Source organism: Zosterops lateralis, assembly GCF_965231275.1.
Source record: "Zosterops lateralis genome assembly, chromosome: Z".
NCBI lineage: Eukaryota > Metazoa > Chordata > Aves > Passeriformes > Zosteropidae > Zosterops > Zosterops lateralis.
Window position 1 is genome coordinate 35,060,975 of NC_139800.1, and position 20,468 is coordinate 35,081,442.

Sequence of the window (20,468 nt, forward strand, 5' to 3'; positions counted from 1 at the left end):
GCCTCCCGTAAGGGATGGAGAGAGAATCAAGTCTTATAAAATTTCTCTGAAAATATGACTAAGTCAACAACAGCAGCAAGATAGGAAGGATAAAATGCAGCCAAGTTACAATGTATCTAGCAGTGACATTCGTCCTCCTGTGGAAGGTGCCACAACTATAACAGATACCAACTGATCTATTTTGTTCCTAAAGGTAGCATTGGGGGAAGGAGAGATTTTTTCCAAAGGCTTTAATTGTTCATGTAATGGAGGAAAAAAAAAATCATCTGGCAATGAAGATAAATAATTTTTAAAATTCTCTATTTCATTTTACTACCAACTCTATAATATCCTGTTTGACCTGAGCCACAGAATAAAGCAGGCTGTATTCACACATACTAATTTGTTCTCATAGAACTAAGAGACATTCTCCCAAGCTGTAAAAAGGTTGTATACATGCCTCAATTCCCCACAGCTGTAATGCAAAAACTGTGATTTTTCATATTTGGGGAAGATAAAATAAACAGCTGCTAGTGCTGTGCTCTGGTATAAACTCTGTGGCCTCAATAGGTTTTTCCTCATCAGCCTAAGTGGTGTTTTTATATCATGTTTAGAAGTAAGAATTCTGAAAGGCAGACACCCAACAGGCATAAATTTTGACACATTGAGAGCTACATGACCACAGCTGAATAAAGTAAATAAAGTATCCTATTCTGCCTCTGTCTTGCTTTTTTTTTTTTTTTTTTTTTTTTTTTTTTTTTTTAGTCCAAATAGTAACAGAAACCTCTGGCTTTGTACAAAATCCCCAAAATTAAGCTACCATAAGAAATGAACATCTCTCCATACCTGAATTTTCAGTCACAGGAGGATTCTTTCATTAACCACAAATCACAAGTAAGTAGAAAACATAAAATCACAGTAAGTTACAAAACACAAAATACTGAAATTTATTCTTCTGACAAAGTAATTTAAAAAAAAGAAAAGCAGTGAGGAAAAAAACAAATGTAGACCTTCCTACTCTTCTTTTTTTATTTTTTGTAATTAATAAATTCAATCTGTATTAAGCAACTTTGGTGAAAGATACTGTTTCATTTCAGAAATGCAGCAATTTCAGGACTAAAAATAGTATGTTAATGCGCAGCATTTGTTATGGAGAAAATAATAAAGGTCTTTATCATGAAAGAAATGCAAGATTACCCTGAAGCAATTTTCATTCTACACTTTATCAAGTCTATATGGAAAAAGAAAAAATGTTAAAAAAGTAAGAAGTTGCAGTACTCACAACATACACAAGAATTCTGAATGCTGGTTTTTCCAGCTCTAAGAACCTGCAGGTTAGACTTAATATGTACTCATTTAAATACACAAAGTATTTAATGTACCCAAACAACTTAGCTATGGAGTCACAGAAGAAATTGTATTTTTTGGGGAATACCATTCATGTAGCAGCTTTATGATGAAAGCTACATTTAGGTGGAGACACACAGAAGCTGTGAATGATGCTGAATACAGAAGTGGTAACCTTTCTGTAAAAATGCTACCTGTCTCCTAGAAAGAGAGAAAGGAAAATTGCAGTCTTTTGTAGAATTCGTATTCTTAGGTAATCTGATTTTGAAAACTCAAATAAGGGCTGAAGGCTTTCAAAACTTAAATTATTTTTTAATTTTTTAAATCTCTGTATTATAAATAAAATATATAAAAATTCATATAAAATTAAACAAAGCTTGAAGTTTCCAGTTAGACAAAACACTTGACTTCAAGTCCTGAGAATGTACCCAGTTACAGAGTCAAAAAAAGGATCTTTCCCATCATCATCTAAATAAAGAAAATTTGTGCATAGTAAAAATCTTCCAGAGCACTTGATCTGCCTAATTCAAAATTTAAAAATGTTCCTACATCCTAAAATATCCAGTAGTTTCAAGTCTGGGTTTCTGATATGTAGTAGAAGGTACAAAATCCAGTAGTGTATTATAAAAATATAGGCTATTGTAATGTTTCAAGTGTTAAGCATTCCTTTACATTAGAGTTCAGAAGACGTTTTAGGACATGCTTTGCCAAATAGAATAAACATATTTCAAGATACATCAGACAAACGTAATGGGACTTCTGCATCAAAATATCACTATTTTAAATAAATATTACATGATTATAAAAGTGGAGGGATTTTAAATTTTTTTAATTAAAAGCACAAAAGCAGTCACCAAGTAGATTGTTTGTTTATAAATACACTGTATCTCTCTTCACATCCTGTCCACAGAATTGTTGGCTTCCCTAGTACTGTTAACACTAACACTAGCAAATTCAAAATGTCTTTTTACTTACAGCTAGAGTTATACTGTAATGTTGGATTAACAGTTCAATTAATTTGTTTTCCACACACTAGCAAAGAAAAAACAAAAACTGAATAGTATAAAAATATAAAAAAATATAATTTCTGTAATATTCCTATTGTCATCTCTAACTACTATCAATTCTTATATTCTTATGCATTACAGCCAGATCTTAAAATGTCAAATGTTCATCCTAGGTTTTCCACTGAATTTTTTTTAAAAGTGCATTAAATTTCATAGAAACAACTCTTTATGCCGAACATTTCTCAAAACAGCACCTCCCGCTGTCAATGTCTATGCCCCATAAGCAGCTAAGCTGAGTGCTACTGACAAGAACTAGAAGAGTATACAAATGATAAATTAGTCAGCTTTGTAGAAGTCAGAAATACAGGCCAATAATGATACGGTAGATTATGGCATTTTACTTAGCTGAAAGATAGTGCATATTTCACAGCTGTATTTCATAAAGACTATCTTGATTTATTTAAACAAATTTCATAAATGATACAAAAGAAAACAGTTTATCTTTTTGAACAACGCACTTGTGAGCACAAGCACATTTTTACTGCAATGTTACTAGATGGTTTATGCTTATTCCTTCAGTAATTTTCATAGTTATTTTACTTTGTTTATTAACTTTTAAACCAAGACTGAACTAAACCAATAAAGGCAAAATTGTAAATGATAGCTTGGACCAAGTAAGACCAGATGCCACATTAATTATAACCAATGACATCTATTCAATTTATTCAGATACAGAAATAAAAATTAAATCCTAAAAGCATACCACTCCACGCCTGAAATCATTGTTTACCTTGAGCATTTTTTAAGTGACACTGCAAGTACAAAAAATTTTGATGCTTCTGGCTTACTGTTATGCCTGAATAAAACAACCAAATACACCTTGCGAAAATGACAGTTGAATAAATCAATACATGCTGAGTTGGGAAGATTCGTAAATATAATGGTCTTAGCCAGTTTTACAAATTTATATTTTTCTCATCTCAGGGAACCATAGTGACATCCTATGTGACTTCATGCAGAAGCATCTCATTGAATGGGGGAACTTTAGCTTGTATCAGTCCCACATCATCTTCTGAAAGGAATCTGATATGAAAACTGTAAGTAATCCTGCTAATCACTGTAATAAATGTCATTTTTGTTGTCATTTGATTTCACATACCTTTTTAGAAAGCACTCTTTTGAATCACAGAATAACAGGTTAGAAGAGATCTCAAGGATGACCTAGTCCAAACTTTTTTGACAAAAGTACTCTAGACAAGGTGGTCCAGCACCCTGCCCAGATGAGCCCAGAAGTGCCTACCTAATACTGAGGAATACACAACTTCTCTGGGGATTATTTCAATGATTGTTATAATCGTGAAAAATGCTCCTCTTGTGCCTAATGAGAATCTCCCCAGCAGTAACTTGTACACATTATTCTTCATTTTTTCCATGTGACTCCTTGTAAAAACAGAGTCTCTATCTTTTCTGGTGGCCACTCTTTAAATACTATAATCTGGTGTTAAGGTCTCACCTAAGCCTTCTTTCGTAACATGTCAGGCTTCCTAGCCCTTTGATCATCCCTATGGCCCTTTTATTCACCCTCTCCAGCCTGGCAATATCTTTTTTGCACAGGCCAAATACTGACAACAATACTTCAGATATGGCCTGACAAACACTGACAAGAATGGGATAATCTCTGCTGCTGACGCCCCTGTTGATGGAGCCCAAGATCTCACTGGGCTGTTTTGCCCAGTGAGCACATTGCCCACCCTGAGCTTGTTGCTCACTAGGGCTCCCAGGTTTCTTTCCATGGAGCTGTCCCTCAACCTGTGCTCCCAGCCTGTGCTGCCCTCCTGGATTTGTTTCCCCAGGTGTAAGACCTTACACTTATCCTTGCTGAACTTCAAAAGGTTCTTCTTTGCCCACTCTTCCGGCCTACACAGGTTTTCCTGCAGGGTGGCTCCCCCTTCCAAAGTGTTCACTTGATTTTAAGAGCTCTGGATGACCACTTATGAAGACATGAAACAGTGTTGGGCCCAACACTAATCCCTGGGGAACCCCACTTGTGCTGGGTTGCCAACTGGAAAAGGAGCCGTTTACCCCCACTCTGGGGTAAATGCAGCCTGTGGGTCAGGTCCCCAGCCACTGCACAGGCAGCTTGTCCAGACTGTTACCCAACAACTTCACCACAAGGCTGTGGGAGATCACAGAGAAAGCCCTGGAGAAGCACAGGCAGACAATGTCCATGGCTTGCCCCACATCAACCCAGCAGGTCACTTTGCCGTATAAGGCAATCAGGTTTGTCAAGTGCAGTTTGGCCTTGGTGAACCCATGCTGGCATTTCCCAGCCACCTGGTTCATCTGATTTGCAATGAATCCTCCCAGAAGGGTCTGTGTCATACCTTCTCCAGGGCCTATAACTTCCTTGGTCCTCTTTAAAGCCCTTTTTGTAGATGAGGGTGACATTAGCTTTCTTTCAGTCTTCTGGGTTGTCTCCTGATTGCCTTAACTTCTCAAGGATTATGGAGAACAGCCTCACAATGACCCCAGCCAGCTCTCCAATACTCTCGAGGGGATATTGTAAGGTCCTATCGATCTGCAGAAGCCAAGTTCCTATAATAGCCCACACAGCAATTTTTCCTTCACTGATAGTTGGTCTGTTTCCATCAACATGAACTTTTGCTTCCAGCATCTGGGGCCCAACGGTGCTGTCACCAGTTGAGAAGTTCTGCCTTTTCATTGCTGTTGCTGACTACTTCACTTCTTCAATTTAACACTGGGTTAGTAGTTTCCTTCTGCTTCTGCTTGTTGTTTATATACTCAAAGACCCCTTTCTTGTACTTTCTGATGTCTCTTGTCAATTTCAATTCAAGCTGAGCCTTTTCTTTTCAAAAGGTATCTCATGCCCTGCCAATGTTCTCCTGGTTTACAACAGACTTGTAATTCCTTTCCACCTCTGATGTGCTTCTCTTTTGGCCCTGAATAGACTCAAAAGCTCACAGTTAAACCGAGAGTTTGATATTCCACCTACTTTCCTTTCCTTTGAAGAGGATGAACTGGTTTTATGCTTTCATGAAAGCAATCTTGAAAAACTCAAAGCAGTCACTAGCTCCTTTTTTCTCCTTGAAAGCTTCTCTTTTAATTGAGTTCTGAGGAAGCTGAAGCTTGCTCTTCTAAAACCTAAAACCTTTGCTTTAGTACTAACCTTCGGAGTGCACAGCCAGACCCTACACTCCACAATATTGCTTGGAGAGGGCCCTTTTAACCTTGACCCAGAGGCATTTGATAGGGCTTCTACAGTCACTGCAGCTGACTTCTATACATTTGAGGTTCTCCTTAATTTAAAGCGCAAGTCCTGCTCCTCTTCCTCCCACTCTCTTTACAAGAGAGTCTATAGCTATCCATCATATTCCTCCAGTCATGGCAGTTGTCCTATCATGTTTCAGTTACTCCTATGATACCCCAACTTTCTAACTGGAGGTCGAGTTCTGAGTGTTTATTCTCCAGGCTCTGCACACATGAATAAATACACACAAGGTACCACGTCTTCTTACCTTGGGAGGTAGCTAAGGAACAGTAGTCATTGCTCTGATTGGCCTGGGTTATTTCCCAGTTGACTGCAACATCAGCCACTTAAGACCACCAAAGTTCTCCTCACCAGATTCCTTCCATATCTTTAGAGAAAAGTCACTACAGAGAATTCAGCTTGCCCATGTGACCTCTCCACACCTTGGATTCTACTCATTATAACTGGGATACTTTTGCTGACCTGAGGCACCAACTGGACAGCTATTGTCCTCCAGAAGACGGCAGTCTCGTGTTTAAGCAGAGTATGGTATTTACATTAATGCATGTGTGGCTGCATTACTCAGTCATATGAGGTTATGACTTTAACCTCTTAATACTTTTGAAAAAGCAAATGAAAGTATGTTTAAGCTTTATGTACTATATATATTATAAATTTTCCTAAGGCAGTTATCACACACTGACATTGTAAGACCTTAATTAAGGTTGATTTATTTACAAATGGTATGTTTTCAAGTCTCAGAAATGATGTATTTAATGTTTTATTTTTAAACACAATTAAAAAATAATATATAAATATATACATACTGCAAATGTAATACAGATAACAAATTCATTTAAGCCCATTTATGCACATTAGTGACACACCATGTGGCAGAAAGACTAGGACTACAAGAAGACCCCGTGGCGATTTATTTTATATTAAATCCCTAATGGCCTCTTCTCATCTTTGCAAAAATATGCACAAAAGTCCAGACTATGCAGCCATTGAAATGAATGGTTATTTATTTGCTAAACGAGAACCCTATGTTTAATGTTCCTTAGACATAAGGTAGTCTGCAAAAGTCGCATTCCTACAGCTCTATACATCATTTATTTTACATACCCTAACTTCTCACAACAGGCATCAGAAAAATACTTTTGAACCATATTGCTATTCTAAGTTGCTGAAAATTTTTGTTTCCAATTCCATTACTGCAAGATTAAATGTTAACATGTTTACTTGGGGTTTGCTTCTTGTTTTGTTTTTTGCATTAAAAACCAATTCATGGACCAATCTGACATTCAAAATACGTTTGTATTTATACTGAGAGAAAAAAATTCCCAAATACACAATATATATATACATAATTATAGACAGACAACAGAAGTTCAAATCTTCAAAGACACACATTGTAATCTCACTTATTTGGGTGTAATGGTCTACCTAGCACTTGTTCAACATGCTTCAACTAAGAGGATCTTTATTTGCTCTACAGTAGTATTAAAAACATAATTTTTCAAAATGCAGAAATAAAATCGTCCAAATCAGTGAAAAAGCAGTATTTCTTACTAATACTACAAAATACCTTTAAAATTAAACTGCGTCTCCAAGATAAGACTATTTTTTCACAGGAAAATGATAAATCATGTACCCAAACACTTCTGTATTTCTTAAATTACTGTTGCTGGGACTGCCACTATAAGTTCCTCTGAGGCATAAAGCCACAAAGGGGGAAGTTGTTACGAGAGACAGAACTTTTTATCAGTACCATCCCCAGCTCACTTGAACTATGGAGGCTACCTAAGGACAGCCAAGCTTCCTGTGGCAGCATGAACTTGCAGCTCATTTTCTTGAGAAACAACACTGGTGATAGCAGTCTCCGCTGAGGCTCTGACATGTTCTCTAAGCCTTTAGAAGTGGCATACGACTTGGAAATTGTCTTTATGAAGTATATGGATGCCATGGCCAGAGGCATGAACCTCAACAGACCTTCAGAACATACTCCCTTCTTTGTCACAGTCAGTAGCAGACAATCATACAATATGTTTTTAACTACTGACCTGCTTCCTCAGGTGCTAATTGATTTTCTATAATCCTAAGTTCTGTGAGCAGTTAGAATAAATTTTCATGGACCAAAGGATAAAAGACCTAGTCCAAGAAGTGTATTATTAATCTATGCTGTAATGAGCCATTTCAACTGAACTGAACATTCATGAAACCTGGATTGTTCTCCCTACACTTAAAAAAGCAGAGAACAGAAATTGCTTTACAACAGAAGTATTAATTTCTCAGGAAAAAAATTACTTTCCCAGAAAGTCACATTGAGAAGACATTTCTCATTTCCAAGAGAATTCCAGCAGAGAAGCAGTAAAAGATACTCTAAGGGTATAACAAAATATAAGAGAAATTAACTGTAACATATGCATTGAATTTTGCTACAATATCTTATTAGGAATCATTATTATAACTTGAAGAAACTTTCCAACAAAAATAATTGTGATCTGGGCAGCGTCTCTTTTATTTTTTTCGTTCTCCTCAAAAATAAAGTGGTTATGTATGTAAAATTCAAGCAGTGTACACTCTGACGGGCAGTCATTGGTGACACAGGTCTGATTTCAACTTACAGCTTTAATGCCACCTAAATCCAGGAAGGCCAGATCCAAAGATGGTTATCTCAAGAAATGCAAAGCTGCCTACAGACTCTCAGAGAAAACTAAACACATTCACACAAAATGACTGCCCTATAGAAAGCACTTTAATGGAAGATACTTCTGCATGTTTGTTGATTATTAAGAGAAAAAAGTGACCTTGTGATACTTCTGAAGAAGCAAAACCACAAACACACTAGAGATTCAACACCTGTTGCCAAGCCTGCTCTTCATGTTTCCTTAATATTTAATCAGGTAATGTCTGTGGAGGACTTGGAGGATGAATAACAAACTACTATTATTATTGCTGAGAAAATAATTAATTCATTAAAATTTGTCTATTCTGAGTTCACAAAAGAATTCTAAACTGAACAGATAAGTCTGGCCAGGTTTGTCATTAATTTTCTTATATGTATTGTGCTTCTGATACTGACTAAGGTAACTACATGTGACCTCTATTGCTAATAAAACTGAGTAAAAAAACATCTTTTGTCAGCCAAGCACTCAAAATGAGTGTGTTCAGGAAACAACTCAACAAAGAGCATTAATACAGCAAATGCAAAACTCATCTCCACCCCAATAACCTTGCCAACATTATACCTAGAAAAAAGAAAGCAGTTACACCCCTGAAAAGCTAGTCCTTTCTGGCACAAACTATTCACAGCAGAACAGACAACAAAAAGCAAAAGAAGGTACCTGTGATTTCTAGAAAGAAATCCCATCAGAAATACTAGTTAAAAAACTACTTAACAGACTGGGACTAAAAATCAACTAACATCAGTAAAATCTATTTAGTTTGTTCTTAGAGGAAATGAATCTCCTCTTCCCTCCTCAATAATCACTACCTATGTAAGAAAAACAATTATGAAACATTTACTGACCAGCAGATCTTAACACTTCTTGACCAAGGTAAGTCAGCATCACATGTTACACTTCACTGAAAAAAGGTTGAAAATTTGCCTACTTTGAGAACTAAGAATATCTCAAATTGTGAGATCCAGCCAAAATGAAGACAAGCTCTGAGCTACAGTTAGTTTGAGCATATAGAGTTGCAAAGATGAGGTCAGAGAGATTTACCTGGAGCTTAGACCTGTGGAGTGCAAGGTCTGTATTCTATATGGTTACTAAACATGATTTAAAGGAGAGTTTAAAAAATGAAAATGCAATGCTAAAGCTAGCTCCAAATTAGCTCCTACCTCTGTCCACCGTTAACTGAAACTGACAGAGTAAAAGAAAGATTTAAAACTAAAGAAGATGAGGATTTTATTAAGAACTTTATAAAATCCCATTTTTTCTTCTGGGGATTTATCTTACAATACTCTTTCCCCAACTCCCTTCTGCCCAGCCTCAGAGAAATTTTTAGGATCAAATTATGGTTCATAAAGCAGTACTGTTTTGGTGGTAAAGATTGCTTAATATTGAAACAACTAATTGATTCAACTTCATTTCTTGAAGCTTTGCTACCCAATGTGCTTTGTATATTTTACTATGCAAGCAGAAATCTATATAATATTATTAGCTGGATAACTATTAGCTGGACTGTAACAAAAATTTCTTCAAACACAGACACATCTGATTTTTTGCAAGACACATATTGTAAGAGATCTCTTAGGACATCCAAGGCAAGAGCTATTCAAGAGATTTTTTTTTAGTAGCATCTGATGTAAAAATAAAGTTTTGATTTAGTGTAAAAGTAGATGAAAATTTCTTCTACATTTCAAATACTTTTGTATAGGTGATTTTCATGCAAATTAAGAGGCTGAAAATTACAAATATATACTATATAAAGATGTTTTTGTTATTGATATTTTCTTCAGACCACTTAGGTTTATTACTCATCAATATGCCAGTATGCAAACTTCAATCAAAATAATAGTGCCCTGTCATACTTGTTCAGTGATCTAAGCATTCAAATTTTTAAAATAGTATTTTTCCATAATATCCAGCAACATGTAACTCTCCTTCAGATCAAGGCAGAAAGCTCACACCTTCAATTCACCCAAAGGTTCCAATTTGTTTATGCCATTGTTTTTAACATACCATGGTACAATCTAAAGGGAGAGAATAATTATAATATCATAATAATGTAAGTCAGATAACAAATAGCTACTTCTTCTCTCAAAGTTAATTAAATCACTGAAAATTCTGCTCATACTGAAAAATATTAAGAAAATAACTTGCTCACAATTTGTTTTAAAGAACCACTTCCAAATGTAATAAGGCTGTTAAATGTGTTTTAAGTTTCCTCTTACCTCCAGTGTCATGTACACAGTGCTAATTGCTACTTTGATTTCTCCATCTGAAATCTCCTTGAGATCCTTAAGCATAACCTCCTCAATACTGACACCTGTTTAAGAAAAGAAACAAATTTCCATGTATACAATTATTTACAGCTGACAGATGCACCAACATAAATGAAAAACATTGCTTAGACCTTAATGCTGAACCTTCTTTCTGTATTTCAGGATATCATATAAAAACATTAAAACTAACATTAATATTTCAATGCTTCACGTTTCCAGAGGGACTTTTTTAAGAAAGGAAGAGATTTAAGGGAGCATACACACTAACAACAAGCATGAAGAAATAAGTCTCCTGCAACACCTGTGTTCCTATGTCAACACTTAAGTTATTAAGTGAATGTACTTCCAGCTGATGATAAAATGTATAGCTAGAAAATTTCTATGGTCTAATATGAACTCACAAATATAAAATTACTTCTGAAATAAGTAATATATTGAAAAGCACGTGTGGACTACGGCGTTTATGGTGGTACTATGGTGTTTATGAAATATCCAAAAGCAGGGATGTCAACCTTTCTGACCTTCTTTAAAAATTGGTAACACCAATGGATTTTTCTCATGTTCATCAAATCATTCATGAACTGTTTGTTTATGTACTATAGAAACAGTATCATCAGAAACAATGGCATAAAACAAGAACTACAACCAGACATACTGGTATGTTTCAGCATAATGTATTGAAAATCCCGGTGATTTAGTTTCCCTCACTGGACATGTTTGTCTAAAATGTTGTAAAGATTCTCAAAACAAATACATACTATGTAGAGAAATATAACTACGTCACATGATTGCAACACAGACGTGATAGCCAAATGTCTGTGTAGAGAATGCTGCAAGCCACCTATCACAGTACAGGACAGCAACTAAAATGTCCACCAACCTTAAAGGCACAGCAGTTTAACATCCACCATGTGTTTGTATAAATTATTTTCAAGAGGGAAACAAATACCAACCTGAGTCAAAGAAATTAATCCTTTCATTACTATTCCTGTACAGAGTCCAGCTACTGCAGTCAATCTAATGATAAGATGAACATCAACACATCTGCCATTTAAAAAAAAAAAATGTATATAATCTATAGACTTTCTGGGGGGCTGCAACCTATTGTGTCTCAAATAACAATTTAATTCAGGCCAATAAATTATTATTTCTGCCAGAAACTGAGAATATTTTTGGCTGAATTGTCCTAATACTGCCTCAAATAACAGGCAAATATGGTGAAATACTCAGCAAAGGTTACATTCTTCAAGGTTACATCCTCCTAAAACTCATCAGCATCCTACTAAAAGAAATGTTACCCGCAATATATGCATACATCATATACACTAATTATGTACCTTGTAATACACAGAAAACAGAAACTATGAGCCAAAAAAACCCCAAACCAGAGTGCATGACAGTGCCCTCCCCATGCCTCATGTGAAATGTATAAATTACTGGCAGCCAGTACCATGCAGACAAAACCCACTACGTATACTGGTCCAAGTTTTGCATTTGGTATTACGAAAAACTTCATGACAAACAGTACTAAAACATTTTCCCTTGCAACCAGCAGAACTAAGAACTGACTTCTATAAAAGCCACTTCCACTGCCACTTTCCAATCTAGACTGCATACAGTCCACTGCTGAACTATGATTACTTGAGTGGAGGAACTTAAGAGAATTCATGTGAACATTTACAGACCTGAACTAAATGACCTTGTAATCTCACTGAAGGAAAACGCAAAGGAAGCAGCATCGCAAATTCTGCCCTTATCTACCAGAATAGGGCAGCTGTCTCAGGCTGATGGTCTGAATTTCAACGACTACCTTCTGCATATGGGCAGATAGAGAATAAAAAAGACCCTGAGTCTGCATGGACCCTGTGCTTACCTGATGTATCTAAATAACCCTAGTAATTTAATACTCACTCTTTGGTAAGAACTTGGCAGCAAATGCCAGTAAAAAAAAAAAAGTTATTGCAACAATCTTCTTCAAGCTTTCACAGCATCTCTTCAAAAGCCTAAAACTAAATTTTGGGTTGAAACACTGCCACTTTAGATCACTGAGTATTTCTATTTGGTATTTCTAACAGAAGAAAGGAAAAGAATTGCAACTTTCCTGCTGTTTCCTTAATTTGAGTCTGATGTCAAATTTACTTCACCTGTACAGAGCCCTTAGTAAATCTGGGTCATAAAACAAAATCTACTTCCACACTACATAGGCAATTGCATGGGCTGACACATTTTTTATGTCCATGTGAAGCAACATAAATTCTTGATAAGCATACACCTGTAAAAGCAATATATAAAATAGTTAACTTTATCTGTAAAAACAATACAAGATTATCTACGAGCTAAGTAGTTCCTCAAAAGAAATCACAATTCCATGATTTAGAATGTAAGCCACTTATTTTAAAATTAATATACAACATTTAACTGTCAATAAAGATAGCATGCTACATCTATTTTCACCACACACAATAAAACATATTCTGTCTGATACAGTTACACAAATAAATTTGTAACTGATCTGGAAAACGGAAGGAAGTTGCACTACCTTGGGCATTAAACTGAGTCTCCTGGAGAGCAGAGATGATTTCCTCTCGTGGTGGAAGATCTGGAAACTTCTCCTCCAAAACTGACAGTACTTTCTCCTGCTGCTCTGTCATTCTGTCAGCTTCCAAAGACATGCACTTGAAGAGAATGCTCCCTGAAACATTAAACGACAAAAAATCAATGTCTCCTGTAAAGATCAGAGATACTATAGAAACAAGTTTTACTTATTGTTTCCCAAGCCCATTCCTTCTTGGAAGTTGTTTCCACTGAGAGTTCACTGAATTTACATGGCAACATCCTCCTAACATGAAGCTCCTAAATCAGAACTGGCTGCCTCTTAGAGCTAACTGGCTCGCCCCAGCGCTGCCATAGTGTGTAGCACAGCCAGCAGCAGTGATGGCACACCAGCATATATTCTCCTCTCTCCAGGCATTAGACCAAGTGCCACTGTATTTGTAAACAGTTATAAATCCACATTGTCAACCTTCCTTCTTACAGACATGTCAGTGAACTCCTACAATGGACATAAGGAAGAAATACTTTACTGTGAGGATGGTGAGCCACCAGAACAGGCTGCACAGAGAATATGGGGATGCCCCATCCCTGGAAGTGTCCAAGGCCAGGTTAGACCAGGCTCTGAGCAATCTGGACTAGTGAGAAGTGTCCCTGTTCATGGCGGTGGTGTTTGAATTAATCATCTTAAAATCATTGTCACTGTGGTGTAACCAACCCTAGCTAATTCTAAAATTTAAGAGAAACATAACCCCATAAATAACTTGATAGTGATTGGAATTGTCTTACAATAAATACGGAAGTGAGAGTGATGTCTTTTCAGACTGTGTGCTGCACACTAAGCGACCCCTTTCATTCCCTGGAGACTGGGATTCCATTTATCAATATACCCAAAGATAGTGTTTGCTTCCAATCACTCACAGTAAATTTAGGTTAATAAAGTCTTATACTTTAGGCTTGAAATTATTTATTACTATACTGTGCACAAGAATTTCAAACAAGTATATGATTTCATTGCATTATGCTGGTTCAATGAGCAACTGAGTACAGTAAGCACAGTATATGAGTAAGATAGTTACTGCAAAACAGAGTGTTTAGGCTTTAGCACAGAACAAAAAAGAGTAAATGCAAAACCTTCATACTGCCACCCTCAGTCTCACCAAATGAGGATCCAAACATCTACTACATATTAATTTTTCTTTTCTCCTACAACATCACATGAAATAACAAACAGCATTTCTCCAAAATTTACAAACTACTTGCAACACAAAATAATTGTGCCATGCTAAGTAAACACACCCTTATTAAACAAATCCTGTGTGGATTAAATAATAAATAATGCCTAACAAGCCAAAAGCTGCTCCCCATCAGATACTAATTTCTGGAATTAAATACAAATGCATGAAATTCCATTCTGTGTTTCTATTACAGATATTGTAACTGCCAATACTCCTTTAATTCACAGCAGATCTTTATGTCAGTCTTTCAATCACTTTAAGACAATGCTCTTGCTCTGTCTGATAGTATTAATACTACTCAATAAATACAGACTGCATGAAAATCATGTATTCTGATCCAGATTGGTATTTCTAAATTTAGGCACACAACATAACAAGAAATTTCAGATTTCTACAAATATATACATGATATACATGATATACAAAGTACCCAAATATCTATACCCATTATCAAGGCCTGGTTTTCAGTTCCCTAATAGGACAAAAGTTTCTCAACAAGCAGCTTCCATGATAATTCATCTAAAAATACCCCTTGTTGTTCAACTCCATAGCAGATAACAGCACTTGTGCTACACATATACTCTTGAGAATATTCTATAGCTTGGAAACACTGGTGACCAGCATGAGTGAGACACCCCAGCACAGAGCTGCAGCTGGACAAATGGCAGCTCGGGGACCAGGCTGCAGGAAGCTTTTTAGCAACAGTAATTTTCTGCCTTTTTTTCTTCCTCCAGAAAGAGAAAGGGAAATTGCTCATGCACACACAAAGGAAATGGAGACTCCAGCAGAAAGTGCTGGATCTACAATATGTGCTCCAAGTCATCACACCTACTGGAGGGAGGCAGCAGTGTATCCCATAAAGCCCTTCAGCAGCATCAGGATGAATTAGGCAGTCTATCCATCTGCACAGAACCTTAGATACACAATGTATGAAACTTTTACTACAGCTGTGTGTGCTTCAGGGAATGAAATATTTGTGCAAGACCAAGAAGAGGAAGCACTAATACAAACATACGGAAGAATATAGAACAAGAGGTGAGTTGTGAGGTGAGGCTCACCGGTTTGGAAGTCAACATGATGTAACCTTCACTCATGATAGGCAGACACCTCAGAAAGGTTTTTAAAAGGCCCTGGTTTTGTCACTAGTCACACCAATAATGCAGTGCTTGCAATTGATAATTTTTCTACTAGGATGAAAGCCAGAAAAGGATCATTCTCAAATTACTAGAGTGTCAGCAAGCCCTAAAAGCAACATTTACCTGTCCTTTAACACTATGATCATTTTTCAAAACTGTTCTCATCACCAGGAAAGAAAGGCACGCCTCCTTCAGGCATCCTCCGCATTCCTGTGAGGGTTAATATTCCAGGTAGCTTAGAAAAAGAGTTCACTTAAGTTACTTATGCTTGACCAAAGGTCAGTAGTCCATTTAGTCATGTGCTGTCTCGTGAATACCTGCTGTAAAAGCAATACATGGTCTCAAAAATCTCCTGCAGATTTTACTGAGTGTTGGTATGACTCCCCCAGGGTTTCCGAAAGTATAATGGTGGCTGCTGTCTGCTTACAAGCAGAGAAAAAACATATAATAGGCAATACAAGATTCAATATTATTTCTTGTGTACATCACACTTTACTACATTATTTCTTCTGAAGAGGTCACTAGAAAATAGGCTAAGTCTCTTAAAAAATGTGCGTTTTATTCTTTTTTTTGCAAAGCAGTTTGGAAGCAAAGCATTAGTTTTGCCAAAAGCAATTGCTGTGCATTAATATTAAACATGATCTAATGAAGGCAGAAGTCGTTTTGGGAAAACATTAAGAACAGCACAAGCATCTCCTGAATTATAAGTTTATGGATGAGAGAAACAATATAATGAAAATATAGGCATTTCTCCTGTCAAAGTTTTGTTCTGTAACCTGTAAAAATAAAGGACAGGGAAAAGAGGAAAACCAACAGTCCCTTATGGAAAGTATACTCCAACACTCCTCACACTGCACACCCCCCACCCCCAAGAAAAAAACAACTGCAAACCAGAATTGCATATATATCCAAGTAAGCAATCTTTATTGTTGGCAGGAAATGCAATGAAGCTGGAATAAAATGTAACTGGGGAAAAGAGAGGAGGAACATTGTCCCCAAAAAACCTGCTTCCATATATTAAAAAGAAGTGTCAGCCCAAGTAAGTGCAGCATTTGGTGCAGCACGAAATGATCCTTTCCTCTTGGCATATATATTAAGGATGCATGAATGTGGGAGCATGTGAATCATCTGATTAATGTACAAGACAGAACAACAACAACAACAAAAAACCTGGCATAATTGCCAAAGTTCTTAAAAGGGTATTTCTTAACATTTGGCCGGGTGGCTAGAATAACAAACTAATCTTCTCTATTGAAAGTCAGACTGCCCCAACAGGGCTTGAAAAGACCTCAACTATGCAGCTCATCACTAGCAAAAGCAGATGCACATTAAAAAAAATTGCTGACACTCTTGCTGGAAATCTGTCTATATTTACATGTTGTGGTTTGCACCTTGTGGCATCCTTCAAGGCCTTATACAAATAAACATAAGGAGGCATTTTTGAGAGCGCATTGACCCAAGACACCTGACAGAGAGTGCTTGGAATAACATCCTTGCCAGCTGGCTGAAACAGAGAATGTAATGATTCAGCACTTTAATAGATCTTGAGTTTGGCAACAGTCCCCTCATAAACATCTCTGGGGAAATAAAATACAGGCCCAGAACTCTGGCAGGTTCTGTAATTGTTTGCTTCTGGCACAAATCCAGGGACAGCACAAGCTCTAACTAAAGCCAAATATGGCTGTACAACACCAACTCTTCAAGAAGGCTCCGCTCAAAAGCCCAAGAATTAGCTTATATAATGTCCGATAAAGAGACAAAGATAGCAGAAAAAAATCTTTTTCACCTAAAAAAAATTATCTTTAAATATAAAAATGCTTAAATCAATAATGCTCAGTTTCACAGGAAAATGTCTTTTCTCTTGACTTTTTTTTTTTAAACATTGACAAGTAGGTAAAGTTTGCTCACAGGGAAAATTTATTTATATATATAAACATCTGCCTTTTTATTTAAATTTAAGACTTTAAGAAAAAAAGAAGTGGGCATAAAACAGCGACCCCTCCTTCCATGATAGTTGGTCCCTTTGTTCCCTATGCTATATAGGTAAGGTTAGTTTAAGAAGCTGTACCTCATGATGAAAGACTGTAATATATACAGAGAAACACAAAACATAGACCTACCAGGCTGTATTTAATCTTTTATTTTCAGACTGTTTTAGTTTGATCTGCCATTTACATACATTGATATCAATGACTTTTGAATTTTTTTTAATTAGTCTCATCAAAACTAGTGATGGGTTTACTGACTTTTCTAAATTCGTAGTGAGAGACTCTTAAGTACCAAAAACTTTTTCTGTTTAAAAAGACCAAGAGGACTTGCTGCACTGCTTCACGTTTTATCCATACAAGCTGTGCTGCTAGGAGAAGCAGAAAAGCATCAAGTCTCAAGTGCAGCTGTGTTTTGTCCCCTAGGCTTTGCCAGCAGCTTCTCATACCATGCAAAAGAAGGTATGCAGAGACTTTTTATCCACTGAGTTCCTCAAACATTCTCTTCCGAATGTAATAATCGAAATGTAATTACTCACTGATTAAAAAAAAATTAAATTGACTACTACATTCCCCAAAACTGGAAGTGCTATCTCTAATGCAAACACTAATAAAAGCACATTTATTTTAGTTTGGATACAAATTAGAAGCACAAAACATGTTGACACATCCATATACAGTACTTGAACATGCTCTTGAACATTATTAAAACCTCTGTCTCCTGACTCTCCACTGACATACAATTATCCTGATAGTCCCCAAAAACCTTTTTCTTGTTCTGTCTCCAAAACTAACTAAATTATGCTTGGTCATTTGCTTAGATTCCCAGAGAGCTACTCAACAGAAATATGGAGCTTACAAAAATGTTTCATGGCAGGTTAACCAAAGCTTGTTAGCATGGAAAGATACTGTAAGGAAAAGATAAATGCTGTGTTACTGTTAACGCTTATTCTATGGAATATTTTAAAAAATCAATCTCTGTGATTCTTTATAACATGTTTCTTAGTTATCACAGTGATGAGTACAATGATTTGCCAAGACTGTAGTTGCTCTTGAAGTCTAAATGTAGACAAGTTTTCATAATCCTAATTAAACATGTTCACATTAATTTCTTAAAAGGACATTTAGCAATTTAACATAATTAAAACTTAAAGCCTATAAAATTCATTGAACATTAAAATTCAGTAAGTAACTTAAAAGCAGTGACTGTTCTTTTCAACACCAGTTTTATTTCCAACTGGAAAGCTCTGTTGCAGCAAATAAACCAAGGAAATGAATACAAATTATGATATTCAAGACAGAGAAGAAAATACTTCTGATTGTTGAAGCACACTCCTACTTTGTCCTCTACTGGGCATACAGTACAAAACAAAAGGAGAGCACCGTAAAGATTTGATAACACTGTTTCTAAATAGCAAAAGTTTTGCATCATGCCATTAAAACATCATTCTATAAAAAAGTACAACCATTGGGAGGGAAAAGCTTTAACTTGTAAATATTAGATTCCAATCCATATTGTTGTCCACAATGCCCCTGGAATCAACGAACTGCACAGCTTTTCCAGCTACCCAGCTGCTATGTCGACAGCTTCATTTAATATTCTTGTCTAGTGATACAGCAAAGACCTCTCATGCCTATTTTTAAATGCACATTTTTAATATTCAATATAATGTTACTCTTTAACAAACTCTTTACTCCCTGCTTCTTTTATGAAGCTTCCTGTGGTCTTTAGAGGGATTGTTAACCAAAGAATGGATCACACTCTTTCTGCATGAGCAAATTCAGAAACACTCCATTAAACCTTTCAGTATTTAATAAAAAGAGTAATCTCTCACCTCTGAGGAGATAAGCCAGTTGCTGAGTGATTAACTCTGGTGCCTTTTGAAGAATCTCTTTTACGACTAAAGTGGAAGAACAGGCTTGTAACTCCAGGCTCCTGTCACATTGCTCATCTGGATTGATGACTTTGACAACAGCTGATTCCAAACTTTCATCCTCACTATCAAGGAAATTTAGAAGTTATACATATATTTATCTTTATAGCTGCTTAGACAATTCAGTAAAAAAGTGCAACATATTTTTTTAAATTCTGGACTACAACAGCATTGTTATAGCTACCTGAAGTCTGCCGTAAAGCCAAAGGATGTCACAGATGTCCTAAACCCATGATTTTTTAAATTAAGTGCTCAGAGTCCTTTTACTGCTTGACACATCACTAAGTATGACATATCTCTCATCAAAATCTATGAAAAACTATGGAAAAAAGTATTTCTACATGTGCTGAAAACAGCCTTCTTTATATAGAGGAGATTTTGGATTTTCTCAACTGAATATTCTAAAAACTTGCCAAAGTATTTCTTGTGTGTGTTTAGATACTTCATGTTTCTGTTTACAATAGCAGTAACCAAGCCAAACTAATTTTAATAATAAAATACTAATTGTAATTCTTTATAAGAAAGAAACACAGGAAGCGACAGTAATAAACAAAAAACAGATCTTACAGACAATTATTACTCTGAGGAGCGAATGATGCACAGAGCTGACAGCACTTAAAACATCAACAGCTATGAGATTCACACATATTTCTCTCTTCAGATTTTCCCCACTTACAGTCTAATCTATAAACTTCTCAGAGTACAATGGGGCCATAGGTTGCTACCTGTCTTAAATGAAGTTCTAAGGACAACTGGAAGTAAACAGCATCCTTCACTCTGGGCAAGACAGGCAGACCACTATAAAGAGCTCTTCATAAAAGATTCACAATGGCCTTATAAATAGTCCCTCTTAAGGATAGGTATAGGGACTGTGGTCTTCCAGAGATAACTCTGGGCCTTTTGAAAGGCTGGAGCTGGTAAGGACCACAATAATCCATCAGCTCTCTTAACAGCACATATGTAAGTGTCTGGGCACCTGCAAACCAATCCAAGATCCTCAAAGGAGACCCAAGAAGCAGAAAAAAACCTCTGATCACTTATCTACTGGCTACAGGAAACTTCCAGACTAC

At 36.3% G+C, this 20,468-nt stretch overlaps 1 protein-coding gene across 3 annotated transcripts in view; it reads right to left on the minus strand.

Annotated features, from left to right (window-relative positions):
- The window catches only part of PRUNE2 (prune homolog 2 with BCH domain), a 133,484-nt gene that overhangs the window by 85,476 nt on the left and 27,540 nt on the right, over positions 1-20,468 (minus strand). For all 3 annotated transcript variants that reach the window (XM_083883229.1, XM_083883228.1, XM_083883230.1), the window contains exons 4-6: positions 19,300-19,463; positions 13,095-13,247; positions 10,505-10,599 (exon numbers count right to left, since the gene is read on the minus strand). In XM_083883229.1, the coding sequence (XP_083739355.1) occupies positions 10,505-10,599; positions 13,095-13,247; positions 19,300-19,463 (412 nt within the window). The remainder of the gene's footprint in view (positions 1-10,504; positions 10,600-13,094; positions 13,248-19,299; positions 19,464-20,468) is intronic.